The sequence below is a fragment of the Gopherus evgoodei genome, chromosome 4 (genome assembly GCF_007399415.2).
Source record: "Gopherus evgoodei ecotype Sinaloan lineage chromosome 4, rGopEvg1_v1.p, whole genome shotgun sequence".
NCBI lineage: Eukaryota > Metazoa > Chordata > Testudines > Testudinidae > Gopherus > Gopherus evgoodei.
In genome coordinates, this window is record NC_044325.1 from 152,767,335 (window position 1) to 152,789,580 (window position 22,246).

At 58.7% G+C, this 22,246-nt stretch overlaps 1 protein-coding gene and 1 long non-coding RNA gene across 2 annotated transcripts; both read right to left on the reverse strand.

The window, feature by feature from the left end:
• Positions 1-119: 119 nt before the first annotated feature.
• On the reverse strand, positions 120-7,664 carry LOC115651499. The gene is made up of 4 exons (XR_004000367.1): positions 5,943-7,664; positions 5,424-5,641; positions 706-831; positions 120-158 (listed from the first exon to the last, which is right to left on the reverse strand). It is a non-coding gene; the product is annotated as an uncharacterized LOC115651499 (long non-coding RNA).
• A 60-nt stretch (positions 7,665-7,724) lies between these two features.
• On the reverse strand, positions 7,725-21,860 carry TGFB1I1 (transforming growth factor beta 1 induced transcript 1). The gene is given in 15 exon segments (XM_030562581.1): positions 7,725-8,104; positions 10,254-10,402; positions 10,605-10,686; positions 13,166-13,336; positions 13,851-13,980; positions 13,982-14,091; positions 16,027-16,132; positions 16,377-16,458; positions 16,461-16,472; positions 16,937-17,079; positions 17,544-17,611; positions 17,983-18,029; positions 18,032-18,093; positions 18,095-18,134; positions 21,848-21,860. Coding segments are annotated over 15 exon segments (1,482 nt in total). The 3' UTR covers positions 7,725-7,837.
• Between the last annotated feature and the right edge of the window lie 386 nt (positions 21,861-22,246).

Sequence of the window (22,246 nt, forward strand, 5' to 3'; positions counted from 1 at the left end):
TGTAATTTGATACCACGTCCTTCCACTCATTCAGATGAGCTCTTTCATTGCGGGTCACTTCCATGATTTCCGAGAACGTTTCGTCTCGCATCTTTTTTTCCGCCGCCTTATCTGAGACAGCCTTCAGGATGGAGTAGGGAGGCTTGAAAAATTTGCAGCTGCATGAGGGAGGGAAAAAAGGGAGAGAAGTATTTAAAAAGATACATTGTACAGAACAATGCTTATACTCTTTCACGGTGAACAACCGGCATGGGTCCGGCAGTGCTCGATCAGCACCGAGCTGTGACTAACACTCTTCCAGCAAATGGCACAGGCGTTGGGGTGCTCGCCAGTATGGGTGAGGCTGCGGCAGAAGTCCTTCCCCCAGTCAGAGCCTTTATAGGGTCTCTCTGCCATGTGGGTGCTATGTGGTCCATCTGGATCAAAGCCGACACCACAGCCAGCCTGATGGGGGGTTAACCCCTCACAGCCTGGATGTATGGAGGGTTGCTCCCCAGCCATGGGTCCTCTTGTGCTGGTTGCAGTTGGAGCTCTGGCTGAAGCCTTTCCCACAGATGGGGCATTTGTAGGGTGTTCCCCTGTGTGGGATCTCTGGTGCCAGATAAGGTCTGTGCTCCAGCCATAGCTCTTCCCACACACTGGGCAGCAGTGCATTCTCTCCCCTTTGCTGGGTCTCTGCTGCCCAGAGGAATACCTCAAATCTACCTCTTCTCCAGCGGGTCTTTCTCCTGAGAGGTCTCCACACTGCCCCTCCCTGCTCCAGGATGTTCCATGTGGCTCTGCTCCCACTGACTTTTCCCACTGGATTCTCTTTCTCCATCCTTGCATCTGCTGGAAGAGGTTGAGAATTCAGCCAGGTCCCCTTCCCTGTGCCAAGGAGAGAGGCAGAGGCAAGAGCAGAAAACCTGCTGGTCAGGAAGCGAATCCCCCAAATCCTTCCCCCGAGAGGAGGGATTGGGTCTGCCCCATCAACTCCCAGAGAAAGGCTGGGGGAGGGGATGGCTCCTGCTCTAACCCAATAGATCCCATTCCCCTCCCAGAGCTGGGGCGAGAACCCAGGAGTCCTAGTCCCAGGCCTATGCTTTAACCAGCAGGGTAAGGTCACTGCAGCGGCTCCACCCTAGCAGAGAACACTCGGTTTGGGAGCAGTAGATTTTTATCAGTAAGCGTCAGTCACTGTTGATTGCAGGGCACGCTCGCAAACCGATGAAAACATGTTTCTGCCAATAATAGTGAGAATTGACAGGCAACATGAGAAAAATGCAGCTTGAGAACTTCTTAGAGTTTGATTGAAGGCTATTGGCTTTGCAGGTTTCGACATGCAACGTTGACAGTTTGTGTTTCGACAGGTGTACAGCTGTCACTGGGTGAATCTCGGTGTTTGCTGCCATTAAATAATTAGCCTGACCTTCCCCCCCCCCAGACTGTCTGCAACTGTGACCATTTAAATCAATGCAAATAAAAAGCTTAAAAATCAGCATTGATGTTATCTGTCAATATCATAAAAAACAAAACTCAAATTCTGCCAAGCCTACTCACAACCCACAACTCCCATTGGGGGTAGGGGGGATAGCACAGTGGTTTGAGCATTGGCCTGCTAAACCCAGGGTTTGAGCAGGGGCTTGGACTAGATACCTCCTGAGGTCCCTTCCAACCCTGCTATTCTATGACTCGGATCAAAGTCACTCAGGGTACGTCTACCCTGTGCTTTAAAACCCAAAGCAGAGAGTCCAAGACCTGGCACCTACAGACTCGGGCTTGTGTTCCGGCGCTAAAAGCTGCTGTGTAGACAGCTCAGGCTGGAGCTCAGGCCCTGAAGCCTCGGGAGACTGTGGGCTGTCGATGTGAAAATGCAATGTAGACGTACACCCAGCAGCCCCATCCCTTCTCCAACCCCCTGAGCTGCTGGCCAGAGCCTATCCCAGCCTGATCTCCCTGCAGACGTCCATGCTCCCTGCCTCAATAGAGCTGAAGTCCAGCTTTCCCCTCCCTCACAGCCACCCCAGCTGGGAAAGGTCCTCCCTGGGGGATCGTCCAGCTAAACCCTCCAGTCTGCTCCCGCCATAGATCTCAGCCAGGGAATGATCCCTGCTGCCCCCTGACAGATCCTTTATTGACTCCCTTGTGTCACAGCCAGCCTCCGTCTCAAACCACCACCACGCCCATAAAGAATAATTCATTGCAGGGCTTTGGCCACATGGGGATCCCCCAGCCCATCCAGGGGCACCAATACCCAGCCTGGGCTCCCCACCTCCACAGACACTTTAGGGGTGCATCCCGCCAGGTCTCCTTGGAAGCCTGGGAAATAACCACCAGCACCTTTCCCTCTGGGGTCCCCTCCACCTACCTGGGTGGGGGCTATAGGGACTCCTGGAGAGGGGTGAGGTCTAGTGGGTTAGAGCAGAGGGGCTGAGAGCCGGGTCTCCTGGGTTCTGTTCCCAGCACTGCAGGGGAGTGGGGTTATCTCTAGCAACCCCCCTGGGGGATCCTACGAGGAGCCCCCATTCCAGCACCTACCGGCCTGCCTGGATGTGGGGAGGAAGCAGCAAGTAGACGGCTTCATGGGGGAGACAGTGGAGCCACATGGAGCACCCATGTTGGGTGCGGGGGCTGCAGCACCCAGCTCTATCTTGGGAGAGGCACAGGCCGCAGGACCCACCCCCGCTTCCTCCTGAGCTCTCTGGTTCTGCACCTCCCCTGCAAGGGCATGGGGAAAGAGGGTTTTCTCGGGGGGGCTTATGGGAGAGGTAGCCCCCTCCAAAAAACTAGGACAGCTGCATAATTCGTATGGCAGAATTGAGGGGAGGGGAATCAGGATTCCTGGGTTTCTCCCCAGCTCTGAGAGGGAAGCAGGGACCTAGTGGTTACAGCAGGAGGACTGGGAGTCATGACTCCTGGGTTCTCTCCCTTTCCCCACCATACACTCCCTGTGTTACCAGGCTCAACACACCAGTCACAGAGCCTGGGGCCCAGTTACCAGGGTCTGTGTCTGTCTGGATCTGCCACCTTCCCGAGTTTGCCAGCACTGGAGTTTAGGAATTAACCTCTCCCATGGGGCAAGTGCAGGGCTGAACTCAGTACCATGGCAAGGCAACACACCGATTTTCAAACTGTCCCAGCTGACTGAATGCTTTGAGGAAAACTTGGAGGTCAAAGATCTGTGCAGCGGGGAAGGAGCTCCCCCAGGGAGAGGACGCCTGCTCCTTTCTTGATAGACAACAGGACATCTGCGCACCTTGTGGCCAGGGCAGCCTTGGTGTTGTCTTTCACTGTCCCCACACAGGATCTAAGGCTCAAGCCCCTCACTTGCTCAGCCATGAGAACAGATCGAGGAATCCCCAACCCTAAACAAGGACTCTCAATGGAGTCCAGTCAGCTCTGCCATTAAATCCCAGAAAGGAGCAGAGCAAATGGTGGCGAGGACTCTTTACGCAGCATCCACACGGCCAGGTGAGAACACCTGCCCCCACCCCCACTCCCATTTTTACTGGGATTTGGCATCCTTCCCCCTGCTTAGCGAGTGAGTTTAGGGAGCCACCCCCCTGCCCCCTGGTACAGTTCTGCTGCTCTTCCCTCGACAATAAGGCTAAGCACATTTCCTCCCCCTGCACACACAAACACTGACGTGCTGTAACGCAGCCCCAGCCAACATTGATCATTTTGGCAAAGCAGCTCCATCAGGCTGCACACCAGGCAGAGCAAACACGGGCTGCTCCTGAAGTCTTTGCTCCCAGCTCCTAATCCGCCAGGGGGAGCCCTTCAGGCCCTGCTGACATCACTCTGCAATATCAACTGTTTTCACCATTGGCCAAACCTGCTGCATCCCTGCCCCAGGGCGGTGCTGCTAATGTTCCCACTCCCTCCCGGTCAGTGCCCCTGCACACCACTGAAGGTGATGGCACTGCGAGGGTTAAAAAAATATCAAACTCGCTGCAGGGCGGGCACATTTATTGTCTCATGGACAAGCATAAGCCTCAAATATCTATACACGCAGTATAGTAGGGGCTGGATAGAGGGGGCTAGGTGGGAATGGATATAAGGGTCTATATGGACGCATAGGTCAAGAGGCCAAGGTTAGGAAGGGTCCTGGGCTGTGGGGAATTGGGGAGGGGGGTCAGGCAGGACCCTGGCTGTGGGGGTTCAGGGGGGCAGAGAGGACCCTGGGCTGTGGGAGATCAGGGGGGTCAGGCAGGGCCTGGGCTCTGGGGATTCAGGGGGCCAGGGAGGGCCCTGGGCTGTGCAGGTTCTTGGGGATGGAACTTCCTCTTAGGCTCCCTTTCTTCTCTCCTGGGTTTCTGCTCTCTCCGATCCCAACCTTCACCCCATGGGGTGTCTCTCTCGTCTCCAGCACCAGGTGGTAAGGAGGGAATTGGGGCCGGTAATCTGGCTGGGGGTGGGGGGGCTCTACAAGCTGCGGGATGACTGGCACTGGACATGTCCATCAAATATGTCACCCCCCACTCCCCAATCCCCGACCCCTCCTCAGCACCCCCAGCCCAGCACTCTGATCCCCACTCCGCCCATCCTCAGCACACACTGAGATTTACAGAGATAGGGGTCGGTAACAATTTCCACTCCACCTCTCATCTCCTTTTCTGTGCCTCAGGTGGGAGCAGCCTCCTCTGGGGACCCAGCTGAGAACGGGGGGTCTCATCCCAGGAATGAGCTGCCCCTAGCCCCCTCTCAGTTGTGCTGAGGAACCCCAGCTTATCCTACTTCCCTCCCAGAGCCAGACCGAGGAGTCCTGATTAGCTCATACACTCCTCTCCCCTGCCACTGAGATGCAGCCACCTCTGGGGAGTGTCACAGGGACTGTTTTTTACAGAGATCCCTCACCCAGTGCTGAAATACAGTCCTGGGACATGGGGGACACAGGACAACACTGCCCAACAGTTCAGGAGCCGAAGTGAAGGACACTTCTCTGTCAAGCTGACACCACAGTGGGGAACTTGCTGGGTCAGAGGGATGGGGAATGAGATATGGGGCCTTTCCCCTCTAGGCGGGGCTGGCTCCAATCTGACCCCAGATTGGGGGACTGGCTGCCTTGGGAGGTGGGGAATGAATATGGAGTCTGTCCCCTCCAGGGGGTGCTGCCTCTGATCCGGACCTCGGGCTGGCGAGATTCTATCTCCTCTAGTCCCCTTGTGAACGGCTGCTGGTTTCCCTTTCCCAGTTACAAGCCAATGACGGGCCGCGTGGGCTTGGGGCTGATGACGAGGAAGAGGGGCACACAGAGCTGCTCAGTACAGATGCCTCCACCCATGAGCGACCAGACTCTTCCTCACCTCAGGCCCTAGACTGAGGCTCTGTCATCCTTCTCCCTCTATCCATGCAGGGCCATCCAGACCCCTCTGTCTATCCCCATACAGACCCTTATCTGTGCAGCCCCATAGACCCTTATCTCTGCATTTTCCCACACTGACCTCTCGCTCCATCCCCATACAGACCCCTCTGTCTATCCCTGCAGCCCCATGCTGAAAGCTCTGCTCCAGGAATTATTTGGGGCAGTTCTGGCCTGCTCTATGCAGGCGGTCCGATGAGAGATCACAACGGTCTCTTCCGGCCTCGGACCCTGAAGCGATCCCCATTTATTGCCCTGGTGTGAACATTTTCCCGCAACGCTCCATGGAAGACGAAGGAGCTGAAACAAGTGTAAAGGGAAATGTGACTGCAGAAAGAATCTCTGACACTCCCCATCCCCGAACACCCATACACGCACCCAATGATCCTACGCACAGGATACACACACACAGGGCCCTGATTCCCTCCAGCAGGGGAAGCACTGTGCTCTCTCTCTTTTACACACACCACACACACACACACACACACACACACACACACACACACACACACACACACACACACCACCCTGTTCTCTCTCTCTCACACACACACAAAGTTTTATTCAAACGTGGCTTTTATTCTGTAATACTCATGGATACAGCAGTGAGCACACGCCGGGTAGAAATGACCCGTGCGTGCCAGTGCCCGCTGGGCACCTGACAGCAGTGAGAGTGAAGAAGCATTTTGGGCTTATACAGTAAAAGAAAAAAAATGTGACCCAGATACAATCCTAGCTCAGCAAGAAAAAGCCCACCCGGGCCCTGCCTGCTCCCCCAGCAAGTAACCTGGGACCAGCGCCCCCAGAAGGGAAAGGCCCCTGGCCCACTGCCCAGAGTTTGAGCCAGCCAGTGCTTGGGATGGATCCGAGCTGGCACCCCTTAGAGGGCCAGGCCTTGGTCTCATGTCCTGAGCTCTTCTGTCTCATCAGCGTTATTGCTGTCCTCTTTCAGACCAGAAAGCTCTGCCTACAATCCCTCTCCCCCCACAGGACCCATTATTCTTGGCCCCCAGGCTCTCTGGCTTTTCCCTCTTCCCGATCCTGTCTCCAAGCTGGAACAGAGCCCAGAGTGCTGTCATGAACGCTCCTTAAAAGAGCCCAAAATTACAATAAATACTTAATGCTTCAGCATAACTGAGTGTATAAAAAGCAAAATAAAAGACAAGACACATTGTGGAACACAGTAGGATCCCCATAAGCAGGCAATCACCCCTCCACACACCGGCACCCCCTAGGGGGGAAAGGCCTCCCAGCCTGTTCCCACCCCATTGTGTCTGTGGTGGCGCACAGGGGCTGTTTATACAGAGATCCCACCCTAGTGCTGTGATGCAGCCACCTCTGGGCAGGGCACAGGGGTTGTTTATACAGGAATCCCTCACCCTGCACTGAGATGCAGCCACCTCTAGGGCTGGGTGCAAGGGCTGTTTAACGGCCACATAGTGTTGGAGGTGAGGATTGTTGATACCAGTCTGGAGAGAGCCCCACTGTGTTTAAACAGCAACACATCAGCATGAGTATAAAATACCTCCCTTATTTGTGCTTGTAATAACCCCCTTTCTCCCCTTCCCCCCAATTATCTCCACCTGCTCCATTTCCACCCCCCACCCCCAGCCCGAGCTGAAGACACTTTGTGATCCTATGACATTTCATCATGAGTTTTGGAAAAAATAAGCCACACCCCGCCTTTGCTGTGCCCAGGGGCTGGGGCTTAGCCCAGAGAGCCACACCCCATTGAAGGCAGGTCTTAGCCCAGCAGCCCTTCCCCTCTGCCTCCCACAGCCTCGTCTTCTTGTGGGATGAGGTGATCCATGGCCAGTGCCCATCCTCGTGGGCCTGGGGTTCAAATTCTGCTTAGCTTGGGGGCGGGCCTCCAGGCGGCTTGATGGAGCAAGGCCTATCAGCAGCGTGGGAGGAATGGAAGATGTGCTGCCCTCTGCCGGTTGTGGTGTGGCTCTGAAAGAGGCGGGGCTTCCCAGGTTGGCTTCGGGGGTGTGGCTTATCCAGCCTTTGGCAATGATTGACATGGCTGTGCGGGGGGCCATGGCCTTTCCATCTCCCACTCAGAGACGATGGGTGTGGCTATGCAAGGAAGGGGACTGCCGGGAAGTGGCCTTGCCATGAGGTGCCCTCTGCCAGGGCTGAATGTGCCCAGGGCATGGCCTGCTGAAGCGTGGCTGTGGGGTGGGGTGTGACGTGGCTTGCCCACCATGTAGGGCCAGGGCGGGGCCTGATGGGGTGTGGCTGGGCCAGTGGGCTGGGCCTGCTGGGGTGCGGCTGGGCCAGGGGTGGGGCCTGTTGGGTGTGGCTATACTGGGGGGCTGCTGGGGTGAGGCTCGGCCTGGGGCAGGGCCTGCTGGGGTAGGCTGAGCCAGGGGGTGGGGCCTGTTGGGGCGTGGCTATACTGGGGGGCTGCTGGGGTGTGGCTGGGCCAGGGGGTGGGGCCTGCTGGGGCGTGGCTGGGCCTGAGGGCGGGGCCTGCCCAGACAAGGGCGTGGCTTAGCCAAAGAGCTTGAGGAAGCAGGGGTGGCAGTAGGGCTTGTCGTTCTGCTCCTTGAAGGTGCCCTTGTTGGAGCTGCTTGAGGCAGAAGGCGCAGACGAAGTGCTCGGGTGGAACTTGCGGGCCATGGCGGTGATGCAGCGCCCGGCGATGGGCTTCTCGCAGCCCCAGCACAGTGAGCCCCGCTGCTTGTGGTAGTGCGTCTCGCAGAAGGGCCGCCCACCGTGCTCGAAGAAACTGCCCTGCAGGAACGGCGCGTAGCACTCCTGGGGGGAAGGGCAGGAGGGGTGAATGTGTGCGCCGCACCTCCCGCATGCTGCCTCTGCTTCCCTCCCTCGCCTCCCTCTGCGTCACCCCCTCCCCTCGTCCCTGCTCCCACGCTGCCCCCTCCCCATCCACCCCCGCACGGCCTCCTCCCCTCACCCCTGCATTGCCCCTTCCCCCATCCACCCACCCTCCCGCATCACCCCTCCCCTCGTCCCTCCTCCCACACTGCCCCTCCCCTATCCATCCACCCTCCCGCATCATCCCCCCCCTTGTCCCTGCTCCCCGCTGCCCCCTCCCCATCCCCCCCGCACGGCCTCCTCCCCTCACCCCTGCATTGCCCCTTCCCCATCCACCCACCCTCCTGCATCGCCTCCCCTCCCCCCCCCCGCCCCTCCCTCGCCTGCCCACACTGCCCCCTCCCCATCCACCCCCACACGGCCCCCTCCCCTCATCCCTGCATTGCCCCTCCCCCCCCCCTCACCCACACCCCCCCCTCGTCCCCTCCTCCCACACTGCCCTCCCTATCCATCCCACCCTCCCGCATCGCCCCCCTCCCCTTTCCCTGCTCCCACGCTGCCCCCTCCCCATCCCCCACCCTCCCGCATCCCCCCCCCTCATCCCTGCACTGCCCCTTCCCCATCCACCCACCCTCCTGCATCGCCCCCCCCTCATCCCTGCTCCCACGCTGCCCCCCCCTCTCCCCCCGCACGGCCTCCCTCCCCTCCCCCTGCATTGCCCTTCCCCATCCACCCCCCTCCATCCGCTCCTCCCCTCGTCCCTGCTCCCACGCTGGCCCCTCTCCCCCCCACCCCGCACGCCCCTCCCTCCCCAACCTGCCTTGCCCCTCCCCACCCACCCTCCTGCATCACCCTCCCCTCGTCCTTCTCCCTTGCCCCCCATCCACCCACCCTCCCACATCGCCCCCTCCCCTTCCCTGCTCCCACGCTGCCCCCTCCCCATCCACCCCCTCCTGCATTGCCCCCTCCCCTCCCCTGCATTGTCCCTTCCCATCCACCCACCCTCCTGCATCGCCCCCTCCCCTCGTCCCTGCTCCCACGCTGCCCCCTCCCCATCCACCCCCCTCACGGCCCCCTCCCCTCACCCCTGCTTGCCCTTCTCCATCCACCCCCCTCCTGCATCGCTCCTCCCCTCCCTTCCCACTGCCCCCCCATCACCCATCCTCCTCATCGCCCCTCCCCTCGTCCCTCCTTCCCCACACTGCCCCCTCCCCTTCCCTTCACCCTCCCGCATCACCCCCTCCCCTTGTCCCTCCTCCACACTGCCCCTCCCCCATCCACCCCCCCTCCCGCATCACCCCCTCCCCTCGTCCCTCCTTCCAACCTGCCCCCTCCCCATCCACCCCACCCTCCCGCATCGCCCCCTCCCCTCGTCCCTCCTCCCACTGCCCCCCCCATCCACCCCACCCTCCTGCATCTCCCCCTCCCCTATCCCTCCTCCCACACTGTCCCTTCCCCCATCCACCCACTGCACGGCCCCCTCCCTCATCTGCATTGCCCCTCCCCATCCACCCACCCTCCTGCATCGCCCCCTCCCCTCGTCCCTCCTCCCAGGCTGCCCCTGCCCTATCCACCCACCCTCCCGCATCGTCCCCTCCCCTCGCCCTCCTCCCACACTGTCCCCTTCCCCATCCACCCACCCTCCTGCATCGCCCCTCCCCTCGTCCCTCCTCCCACACTGCCCCCTCTCCACCCCACCCCACATGGCCCCTCCCCTCACCCCTGCATTGCCCCTCCCCCTCTTGCTCCCACACTGCCCCTCCCCTCACTTCCTCCCACACTGCCCTTTCCCCCATCCACCCACCAGCCCGCATTTCCTCCTCCCCTCCTCCCCCCTCATTGTCCCTCCCCCTCTTGCTCCCACACTGCCCCTCCCCTCACTTCCTCCCACACTGCCCCCTCTCCTCCCCCCACCTCACACCTTTCTTCTGCACTGCCCCATATCCCCACTGTCCCTCCCCCACTTTCCCTGCGCTCCCCCATTCCCACCCACCCAGCACTGCACATTCCCCATACTCCCGGGACTCCCCATCCTCCAGAGTGTCCCTCCCACAGTCCCTCCACAGTCCCGCCTCCCCCAACCTTGCATTGCCCCCTCCTCTCCAGCTGTGCCTGGCGGGGGGCAGCTCACCCTGCAGACGAAGCACTCGGGGTGCCAGAGGGCACTGAGGGCTGAGATGTAGTTCTCCAGGATGGCCTGGCCACAGCCCTGGCAGCGGGTGGAGAAGAGCTCGTAGAAGTCCTGGCGGCAGTACTGCTGGCCGTCCTTCTCATGGAAGCCTGGCAGGGGAGACAGAGAGCAGAGTCCAGTGACAGGCCGCACTGCAGCAGAGTCACTGCAAGTGAGGGGTCTGGGTGCTCCCACAGAGAGGATGCAGTGGGGGGCACTGCTAGTTGGGGGTGCTGGACTCTGTCTCACAGAGGAGTTACTGGGTCACAGCCTCGGTCCCCTCAGATGTGGGGTGCAGTGGCGTTCACTCACCTTCCTCCCCGAAGGGCCTCCCACACTTCACACAGCAGAAATGCTCCGGGTGCCAGTTCTTGTCCAGAGCTGTCACCATTTTCTGGAAGGGACAGAGTCAGGGTGTGACACTCTGTACCTCAAAATAGCATCCCGCCCCCAACCCCCATTCACCACTGCGATATGATGATGAGGTGTTTTGTACAAAGTATGCCTTGCGAGGAATCATTTAAAAAGGCTTGAGCCATTGAACATTGCTATTCTGTTGGACTGGACGTGTGATCCTTGTGTCTAAAGTTATGATGCTTTACTACGTGTGTGTTACTGGAATATGTGATGAGGTTGGGAATCACCTGCAACCAGCCTTTCAGTGGCAACAAAAATTATAGAATCATAGAATATCAGGGTTGGAAGGGACCTCAAGAGGTCATCTAGTCCAACCCCCTGCTCAAAGCAGGACCAATCCCAAAAAATCATCCCAGCCAGCGCTTTGTCAAGCCTGACCTTAAAAACCTCTAAGGAAGGAGATTCCACCACCTCCCTAGGTAACCCATTCCAGTGCTTCACCACCCTCCTAGTGAAACAGTGTTTCCTAATATCCAACCTAAACCTCCCCCACTGCAACTTGAGACCATTACTCCTTGTTCTGTCATCAGGTACCACTGAGAACAGTCTAGATCCAAAGAAGCGCCTAGTGAGACAGCTTTACATCAGGACCAGCCAGACATGTGTTAATGGCCCATTAAGGGGAATCAGCTCTTCCAGTGGCCATCCCAGATACTCCTCAGAGAGGGCACCTACCCAGTGAAAGCCGCCTAACCCACACCACAGCAAGGATCATTCTGGCAGCTGGAGGAAAGTACAAAAGAGAGAGAGTGACATCATGACTTGGCCTCTCTCCTCCCCCATCTCAACATCTGAAAGACCCTCTGGAAGACAAAGACTCTGAACTAGGGAGATTGGTCCCAGGCCGGGAAGGGAATCCAGCCTGTGTACTGAGAACTGTGAGCTGCCTGTACCATCTATTAGGGTGAGAAACTGCTTGCTTCAAATCTTGCTTAAGCTGTAGACTTTAGAGTGTGAATTTATTTTTATTTCTCATGTAACCAACTTTGAGCTCTACGCTTGCTACTTATAATCACTTAAAATCAATCTTTCCATAGTTAATAAATCTGTTTTATATTTCACCTAAAACTGTGATTTTGGTTGAAGTGCTGGGGGAATCTCAGCTCGGGTTAACAAAGGCCGTCGCATGTCCACTCCTCTTTGTCGGAGTGGCAAACTAATGAATGAACAAGACAGTACTTGGTCCTGCCATGAGGGCAGGGGACTGGACTCGATGACCTCTCGAGGTCCCTTGTAGTCCTAGAATCTATGAATCTATGTATTGTCCAAGGGACTCTTGAGCAATGTAAGACACTATATTTCTGGGGTGCAAGGCTGGGGACTGGGGCGATTGGCTGGTGCCTCTCTTTATAATCCATGACTGGCTGACAGGCCTTCATGCAATTTAGCAGGGTGTGGGACTCCACATGCTGATGGCTGAGTGATACAGCGCCTGGCAAGGTTGGCTCGCAGCAGTCTCACAGTTTCAGGTTGTTGGGGGGGTTGCATCACACAGGGTGAGAAGACCCCACTTGCCTGCAGGGGGCACTACCACCCTAGAGTCCACTACACCACACTACACTCTGGCACTGCATGGTGATACACTGCGCTGGGCAGCCCTGCTCTGCAGTCCGCAGCTTTCGTTCCCTTCGTGGCACTGCACTTCCTTGTGTTACATTGCATTGCCCTGCAGTGTTCCATGTACTGTTGTACCACCCTGCATCATAGCACAGCATCCCATAGCTTCACATTGCTTTCTGAGGTATTATCCTGCCTTCTCTAGCACTGCACCGGCAACCAGTACTGGCCTGTTTTATGTCAGTGCACTGTATTCTATCGCACTGCAAACTGCAGCTCTACATTGCAAGTCGTAACAGTGCAGTCGGTGTACTGCATTCTATAGCCTCACCACACACACTCTTGAGTCTCACTGCATGCAGTCACTAATACAGTACTTCATTGCATTGTGTTTCCCTGCACTCAGTTACTGCATTGCTCACTCTGCACTCCATAGCACTATACCACAGTACATAGCACTGCACCCTACAGTGCAGCACTGCACCATGTGGCACAGTGCTGTCACACTGTGTATCACTGCATGCACTGCACTGAGGTACACTTTTGCAATGTGCTGCCTTGTGTGGCACTACACTAACACTGCACTGAATTGTGTTGAACTGTGCTCTCATACTGAATGTCACTGCATGCTCTAACACTGCACAGTACTCTCACACTACAAGGTACTGCACAGCACTCTAACAGTGCACCACACTGTGTGGTACTGTGCTCTCATGCTTCATAACACTGCATGGCACTGCACTCTCTCACACTGCACCGCATTGTGTGGCACTGTTCTCACACGTCATAAAACTTCACGGCACTGTCTCTCTCACACTGCACTATATGGCACTGCATTCTCCCGCACTGCACTTGCTCTGAGGGAATGGCACCAGATGGGCGCAGCGTGGCCAACTTACATCCAGGATGGGCTCGTTGCAGAGTCCGCAGCGGGGCGAGAAAAGCTGGAAGTAGTCCCTTTCACAGTAGGGGGCGCCATCCTTCTCGAAGAAGTTGCTGCCCCCCATCTCCTTCTGGCAGTGGGTGCAGACGAAGTGCTCCGGGTGCCAGGTATTGCCCAGTGCCGTCACACCTGGGCAAGGGTTGGGGGGGGAGACAGATGGACAAGTAGATGGATGGACGCACACCCATTACCAAGAGAAAAAAAGACACAGCTCCTTCCTTCCCCCTTCCCACACTGACCACTCCCTTTCCCCTGTCCTGTCCTGCACTCTCCCCTCTACAGGCCCCTTCCTCCAGATAGCCTCTCCCTGACGTGCCTCACCTCCCCCTCACACCTCACCTGGTGCTCTTCCTTTTCCCCCTGCCCCTCCCAAGTGCTGCACTGTCCCACCCCCTCCACTCTGTGCCCTACCACATCCTCCACATCTCCCACGCACTCTCCTAATCTGCCCTCCCACTCCCAAAACTGACCGCCCCCACCCCAATCTATCCCTCCCCTAATCCACTTCTGTTCACTCCCCAATCCTGCCCCTGATTGCTCCCAAGTGCCCTGCTCCTCTGCCCCCCCAGTCCCTGAGTCCTGTACCCACCACCCTGATTTTCCCTCTCCCGTTCCCCCCCAGATACCCCCAGTCCTGTCCTCACCTGCCCAGCGATGGGTTTCTGGCAGGAGGCGCACAGCCCCTTGGTGCTGGTGGAGATCCCCTGGCGGCTCAGGTCCGACTGCAGCATCACCAGCATGCTGTCCAAGTTGCCACCCTGGGGGCCGGCGCTGCTGGGGGGGGCGGGCCAGAGGGGCTGGGACAGACGGATGACACCACCGGCTGCTGCGCCAGGGAGACTCGAGTGGGGGCTGGGGGCGGTGCAGCCGACACCCCGGGAGCTGGAAGGGAAGCGGCTGTGATATGAGGTGCTGAGCCATGCACCAAGCGGCGCCCAGGGGCAATACAGAACCACGCTGTGTCCCTATGGAGAGTGAGGCAGCGTGTGCCCCCACGGTGCCGAACCAAGCTGCCTGTATTGGCACCAGGCAGGCCGCATGGCCCTGCAGGAGCCATAACCACAAATGACACCAAACTGTTCCACAAAGCACTGGTTGCACCCTATTCATTGCCCCCCTCTTCCCCCCCATGAGGAATGACACAGAACACCAAATCGTGCCCATCCCCGCCACACAGCATCTGAAGCACCACAACGCCCAGTGCCCCATGGCCACACGCAGCGCCCTGACTCCCTGCCCCCAACTCACTGTGCCACGTGTTATGCTGACCAGCCACCCCAAACCTGGCCACAGACTCTGCCACTCAGCCATGGTGTGTGCTGGCTGGTCTGTGCCGCAGCCCCCGGTTACCCATGCTGGGGCTACCTCAATCCATTTCATGCCACAGGCCATGCCAGCCACCATTCCACGCCAGGAGGTGCCATTCCAGGTTAATACAGGTCTCTGCACTACACTGTACCCTGCCTCTGGGATATGGGACACCCCGCCAGGTCATCGGTTACATACCTCGGCGTTCGGTGCCGCCGCACCCATTCCAGTTCGACAGAGATTCCCACACCGGGCACGTGCTGTGTTCACCAGGCCAAACGGGCAGTGCCAGGCTGCACCAAGCCATGCTATACAATACCCAATGCCATGCAGTGCCATCCCAGCAAGCTACAGTGTCTTACACTGCCCCGTGCATCACCACACCCAGAACAATGCCACCCAGCCCGGCCTCATGGCAGCAGCTTGCCGCCAAACAGCACCACACAGCAAACAGCAGCAGGCCAGGCTGAGCCACATACCGGAGTGTGGGCTGCTGGAAGGCTGGTGCCAGGGCAGGAATGTGCCCAGTGTCTGGGCTCCCGCAGGCTGGCTCTATGCAGGGGACAGGCAGAGTCAGCCGCCCACCACAGGGTGATCTTGCCAGGCCACTTCTGATCTCAGCCGGCTGCCAGCTCCCCCCCAGACTCACCCCCTCCTGGCTCCCCCGTGGGAGGGCATGCACTTGTGTGCCACCATGTCCTTTTTCACACTCACAATCAGAGCCCCCATCGCCCACGTTGGCACCAACACCTATGGTTTCTCACCCAAGCCCAGATACATGTACTAGTGCTCCATGGCGCTGCAGCCACTTCAACACTCGCTTGCCCACCTGCTGGGTTGCTCTTTCTTGCTCCCCCATTTGCATACACACCAACCTGCCTTTGCACTTGCTTGCACACACATACTGCACACACGCCTGTGGGCTCATGAACTGATTCCCATGCCCGCTCTCTTGCACATTCATTTCCTCCCCCCACAGACCCAGAATCTCTTGCACACTCACTCTCACACTAATTATCATGCACATTTATGTGCACGCACAGTCCCTTGTTCACTCATTTGCACCTGCTGCCCCTTGCACACACACTCTCCCATGCTCATGCACTGCATCTTGCACACTTGAGCGCACATGCTCATTGGCACACTAGCTCTTCCACAATCATTTAGAGGGACACTCAGACACACAATTGAACCCTCATTTGTGCATCCATTTGCACACACAATTTATCACACGTGTTTTTCTACCCCCATTCCTGCACACACATTTGCATGCACACTCACCGCTTCTTGCACACATTTGCACACACATACTCCCTTGCCAACATACCAGCCTTTGCTCACTCACTCTCTCTCTCACACCCACACAAGTCCCTCCTCTTGCAACACACTCCCCACATTGCTCTTTTACTCCCACACTTACTGGTTCCCACTGGGGGACAGGAAGAGCCCTAATCCCATTAGACCCCACCCCCAGGCTGAGCCATGTCCCCCATAGTGTGCCAGACTCACGTTGCTCTGGACTCTGAAGTCCGACAAGGAGGCCATGAGTTTGTCCAGCTCTAGGGTAGCAGATGTGGCTGATGGCTTCACAGGAGGGGAGGTGGAGCCAGCGGAGCTAGGAGGGAAATGACAGCTTGGTCATTGGGCCCCCAACTTCCCCCCAAAGGCTCCAGGGCTGTTTATACAGGAATCCCTCACCCGCCTGAAATGCATACGCCTCTGGAGTGGGGCACAGGGACTGATTATACAGGGATCTTTCCCTGGCACTGAGATGCAGCCACCTCAGGGGTCTTCCCCCTTCAGCACTGTGGGATGTTTAACCCCATGGACCAATGGCCAGAAATGGGAGGGCCACTCACTGGCTTGGGGACCCCCCTTCCCCAGCATCCTCTGGCTTCTCCTTCCGCTTCTCCCCATCAGGGCTCTTGTTGGTTGGGAACGGGACATGATTTCGTCTGGGGAAAAGACAGACAGACAAACACACAGAGTGTTTCCATTAGTTGCCTGCAGTGACCAAGCGTATCCACCAGGGGAGCGTATTTCACAATCATAGGCAGAGATGCTAGGGCATGGAGTGGCCCCAATCCCAGTCCAGCAGAGAATGCCAGTGCCATGGAGGGGAGCCCAGATCCCAGCCCAGCAGGGGGCAGCGGTGCCCCAGGGGGGGGCCCGGATCCCAGCCCAGCAGGGGGCGGCGGCGCCCCGGGGGGAGCCCAGATCCCAGTCCAGCAGGGGGCAGCGGTGCCCTGGAGGGCAGCCCGGATCTCAGTCCAGCAGGGGGCGGCGGTGCCCCAGGGGGGAGCCCGGATCCCAGTCCAGCAGGGGACAGCGGTGCCCTGGAGGGCAGCCCGGATCCCAGCCCAGCAGGGGCAGCAGTGCCCGAAGCAGCAGTGCCAGTGGAGGGGGGGCAGTGCCCTACCTGTGATGTTGAACTGCGTGGCGTTGAGCTCCTGCAGCAGCCGGTCCAGCTCACAGAGGCCAGCGCCCAGCACCCCGCTGGACGAGGAGAAGGGTGGCGCAGTTGGCTCCTTGGGCCGGGGCGAACGGGGCTTGCAGACAGTGCTGGGGGGGAGAAGAGGGTGAGCAGAGTGCAGGGAGCAGCCCCCTCCCCCCAGCCACCTCGCAGGGAGGAGTCAGCTCCCACTCAGCCCGGGGAGCAGTGGGGAGGCAGGGCGGGATGGAGAAGCTATTTATAGAGAGCTTCTTAATGGAGTGGCTGGACCAGGGCCAGCAGGGACTGGGCCAGAGCCAAGGGGGGTCCTGCCCGCTGCTCCCCCTGCCTCACCCCTGCCTGCTTTTCCTTCCCCACTCTACATGTCTCCTCCCACACCCTAGAAACCCCACCCTACCACTTCTTCTCCTCTGCCCTCACCCCACCCCATCACCCCCACCCTACAACCCCCACCCTGCCAATCAATCCTCCTTTCCCCAGTGAGCTCCCCCCCAGGTCCTTACCCACACTCAACCCTTCACTCCCTCCCAGGACCGCCCCTGTAGACCTAACCCAGCCAGTGCTAGGGACCCACCTGTAGAGATGCTCTTTATCGCCCCCGCTAGGCGGGGCAGAGACAGGTGGAGGGTCCACGGACATGGCCTGCAAAGAGAGAGATGGGGAGGGTGCGAGGAGTCACTCAGTGGGCCTCTATTCACTAGTGACATGAACTTGCTGCATCTCAGACTAACCAGGGAGAGGCAGCCACCTCTGCGGTGAGGTGCAGAAGCTGATGAACAACAGCCCAGGGACTGATCATCCACCCTGTTCCTGCAGCTCAGCGCCCCCTAGCACCACACTGGGTGCATTGGTGCCAGGTCATACACTGACAGAGGAAGTGCCCCCTATTGAGCCTTGCCCCACTCCATGCAGCACAGCGCCCCCTAATGTCACTCTGGGTCAGCACTGACTGTGAGAGAAGAGCCCCCTCCTGAGCCGCCACCCCACTCCTCGCAGTACCCCCCTAATGTTACCTGCTGCTGAGAGTTGTAGGGTGGCGGTGGGGGCCTGGACTCAGGCGTCCATCCTGCCCCAGCTCATTGGCGTGGGCTGCCCCAGAGTCGTGAGCAGTACTGGGCGCTTGGAATGTGAGAGTCCGTAGTCTCCAGATCAGCCAGAAGGGCATCTGTCGGGGGCGCAGAGAGAGGCGGGGTCGGGAGAGGCTAGGATGGATCTGGAGGGGGGACTGCTGGGGGAAGGGGGCACAGAGGAGCAGGGGTTATGGGAAGCAGAGACAAGGGACAAGAAAAGGAAAGAGGACGCCCAGCTCTGGGCTGTGGAATTAGCATCAAGATCTGGAGCTTCCCAAACTGGGGAAGGCCCCTGGAGTCCTGATCCTCTATCCCCCACTCTTCGGAGTTGCCCGGGATTGGAGAACCCCGGAGTCCTGACTCCCAGCCCCCTCACCAAAAGAGTCCACTGCTCTCTCAGAGCTGGGTGATAACCCAGGCTCCTGACTCCCAGCCCCATGCTCTGACCACTAGACCCCACTCCTCTCCCAAGAGATTCAACCTTCAGCAATACAAGTGCCCCAAGGCAGTGCCCTAGAAGTAACCACGTGTGCTGTGACCGTGGGCTGGCTGGGGAGCTCATATGGTTAGTACCAACACCACTATCGGGGGCGAAGCGGGAAAGAAGGGGAGCCAGAGTCACTGGAAAAGGAGACAAGATGGAGGAGACGGGGGAGCAGATGAGGAGGAGGGACAGAGGGGCACTGGGATTAGCACATTCCATGAAGGGGCAGTTCCCCGGCCCGCTCCCTGCAGCACAGTGCCCCCTGTGAGCCCCCGTCCATGCCCTGCACCTCCTAGCACCACAGTGGGCAAACCCCTGCCTATGTGGGGAGAGCGCCCCTGCCCCTCTGTCTGGAGATCTCCCACTCCAGCCAGCTCCCCCAGCTCCTACAATCCTCCTTGTGGGAACATTTTCCACCACAGACTGAGCCCTACAGAGGCCTTTCATTCCCCAGCAGCCAGGAGCAGTGAAGCCAGGGCGGGATAAGACCATGGATCACACACCAGCCTGATTCGGCTCCCACCAGAACCTGGGCAAGCAACCCAGCACCGTATTCACAGGAGACCCTACGATCAGGGAAGCTTTAGGAAGTGTGGGGCCCGATTAGAACAGTTTTTGACGGGCCCCGGCAGGGATGACTAAAAAAAAACAACAAAACCATGTAAAAAACCACGTGGGGTTTGTATTCACCGGGCGGCATTCCAAGTCTTCGGCGATGGGTCCTGCACTTGCTCTGGGTCTTCAGCGGCACTGAATGACCCGCCGACAAAGTCCCACCAAAGACCCGGAGTGAGTGAAGGACCCGCCGCCGAAATGCCACCGAAGACCCAGAGTGCCGCGAGTGAGTAAAAATTAAAAAGGTGCTCTAGCCAGGGAAGGGATTCTTGGCCACTTGCCCCCCACTCTGGGCAGCCCTGCCACTGGGTGCGGGGCCCTCTTGGCGCGGGGCCCGATTCGGGGGAATTGGTGGAACTGTCTAAAGCCGGCCCTGCCTACGATAACACAAAGTGCCCACTGGCCTCCTTACCATAACAACCCATTGCTGTGCTCACAGAAGACCCTATGATAACACAGAGTGCCCACTGTCCCTCCAACCATAACAACCATTGCTGTGCTCACAGGAGACGCAATGATAATACAGAATGCCCACTGCCCCCCCCCCCCATAACAACTCATTGTTGTGCTCACAGGAGACCCTACGATAACACAGAGTGCCCACTGCCCCCCCCACCATAACAAACCATTGTTGTGCTCACAGGAACCCTACGATAACACAGAGTGCCCACTGCCCCCCCACCATAACAACCTGCACAGCATGCACAGGATGCCCTACAAAAGACCCTACAAAAAACCAGTGCTTGTAACTCCAGTGCTTATGAGCCTCTGCAACAACAAACCGTTGTGTAATTCACATCCCTACAACAAACTATCATATGTAAATACAAGTCTCTACAAAGACAAACCAACATGTGTAAACGTGAGACCCTACAATAACAAACCAGCACATGCCACCCGTATCTCACACAAGGCCCCACCCCAGCAAACAGCTCCTGCTGCTCACAAGCCCCCTACAATAACAACCATGTATACACCGTGCTCACAAGAGACCCTACGATAACAAAGCACTCATGTAAAAGTCCCTGCAGCAAACACAGTGGTCAGCCCCAAGGCCCACAAGCAACCATATAAAAACAAAGGAGTCCTTGTGGACAACCCTACAATAACAAAGGAGTGCCAGCAGCCCCGTGGTCCTGAAGAGACCCTACAATAATAACCCAGCATGGGCAGTCCTCCCAAGTGACCCTACACTAGCAAACCACTGCTTGTGGTCGCAGCACTCGCAGGAGACCCTACAACTACAAACCATGATGAATACAGCCCCTTTGTCAGTTACCGGAGACCCTACAATAACAAACTAGACCTGGGGACAGAGGGGGAAAGTGAGAGACAGGTTTAGTGAGCCCAGGGTGGAGGTTGCCAATCCAGCCTCCATGGCTCCCCCACCCCCAGCCAGAACTCCCCCACACCCAGTGGTTCCCCCAGTCCTGGCCACAGCTGCTGTGGGCTGTCCCCCCCCACACTGGTTTGGGCCAGGAATTGGGGGGTTGGCTCTCGCACCTGCTGGGAGGGGTGCTGGGGAAATCTAGCAAGGGAATGAATCCTGGGAGGGGGCTCAGTGACCCCCTCAAACCCACTACCCCAGCGCAGACATGTCTTCATTGCAGGACTCACTGAGGCTCTTACCTATGGTGGGGATGGACAAACTCAGCACCCCACAACTCAGCACCCCATCCCCCAGTCTAGCTCCCTCCCTTGGGATCCAGGCCCCCCTCTTAGGAGTCAGACCCACCCCCAACCCAGATCCTATATCCTGGGACCCCTCCCTCCCACAGCCCTGCCCCCAACCTCCTTCCTGGGATGCAGCCCCCGCAAAACCCTTCCTTTGATACAGCCCCAGCACTGCTCCCCTAGCCTCTTCCTAGGATGCAGCTTCCCAACCCTTCCTGGGTGCAGTCCCCACCCCCCATTCCTAGGACACAGCCTCCCACCCCAGCATGACACACACATCCATCCCCAAAAATACACAGCCCTCCCCCTGCCTGCCCCACCCCTGCCCTGTGCCCCCATTCCTGGGACACAGCCCCCCATCTCTTCTGGCCCCCAGCTCTGCCCCCGCCCCTTAAGGCACATACCCCCCCCCCAGTGTTAAGGGTAGAAGAGAAGAGACCCTGCGGCACATGGGTAGGCTCTCTGAGGGAGGGTAGCAGGGATGGTGCTATTTGTAGGGGGGGGGCTGGTTATTAGCGCCCCCTGTAGGTTGGGCCCCCCGCAGGCACCAGCAAGTCACAGGAATTGGCGAGAAATTCCGTCTTCCCCGATCGGGACAGGCTGGGGTGGGGGACGTGCACCCTCCCCAACCCCCCCCCCCCGCCATGCCCCTGCCGCTCTGGGGAACACGGCTGCGGCGGGGGTGGGGGGGAGAAGAGAGGATGGATGGGAGAAACAAACAAGCCCCGAGAGAGGAAAGAGGAGGAGGAAAGAGAAAGAGAGCAGAAAGACAGGAGGGAAAAAGAAAGAGAAAGAGAAAAAGAGGGAGCCAATGAGAAAAGGGAGAGAGAGAAAGAGGGAGCGAGAAAAAGAAGAGGGTGAAGGAGAGGAAAAGAGAGAGAAAAGAGCGAAGGAGAGAGAAAAAGGGAGCGGAGGAGGGAGGAACAGGGAGCGGTGCGGGAGCAGGGCGAGGGGCTGCGGGAAGGTGCCGGCAGCGGGCGGGGGCTGGGGCCGGACTGGGCGCGCGCGGGTCCCAGTCTGGCAGCGGTCCCTTACCCAGGTCGTCCATGGCGGCCCGGCCCAGCGGCGGATGGAGGCAGAGTCCCCCCCTTCCCCGGCTTCCCCCCCCCCCGCCCCGTGACGCGTCTTCCGGAGAGCCAGGGAGCCCGGCTCCGGCCCCTGCGCGCTGACCATGTATGGCAACGGGCATCGCTCGGCGCGCGGGGCTGGGAGCCCGGACTCTGGTTCCAGCCCCGCAGGGAGGGGAGCGGGGATGAGAGGGCGGGGAGGCTGAGAGTCCGGACTCCTGGGTTCCATCCCCAGAGGGAGCGGGGATGAGCAGGCCGGGAGCCCGGACTCCTGGTTCCAGCCCCGGAGGGAGGGGAGCGAGGATGAGCAGGGGGGAGGCTGGGAGCCCGGACTCCTGGGTTCCATCCCCAGGGGGGAGCAGGATGA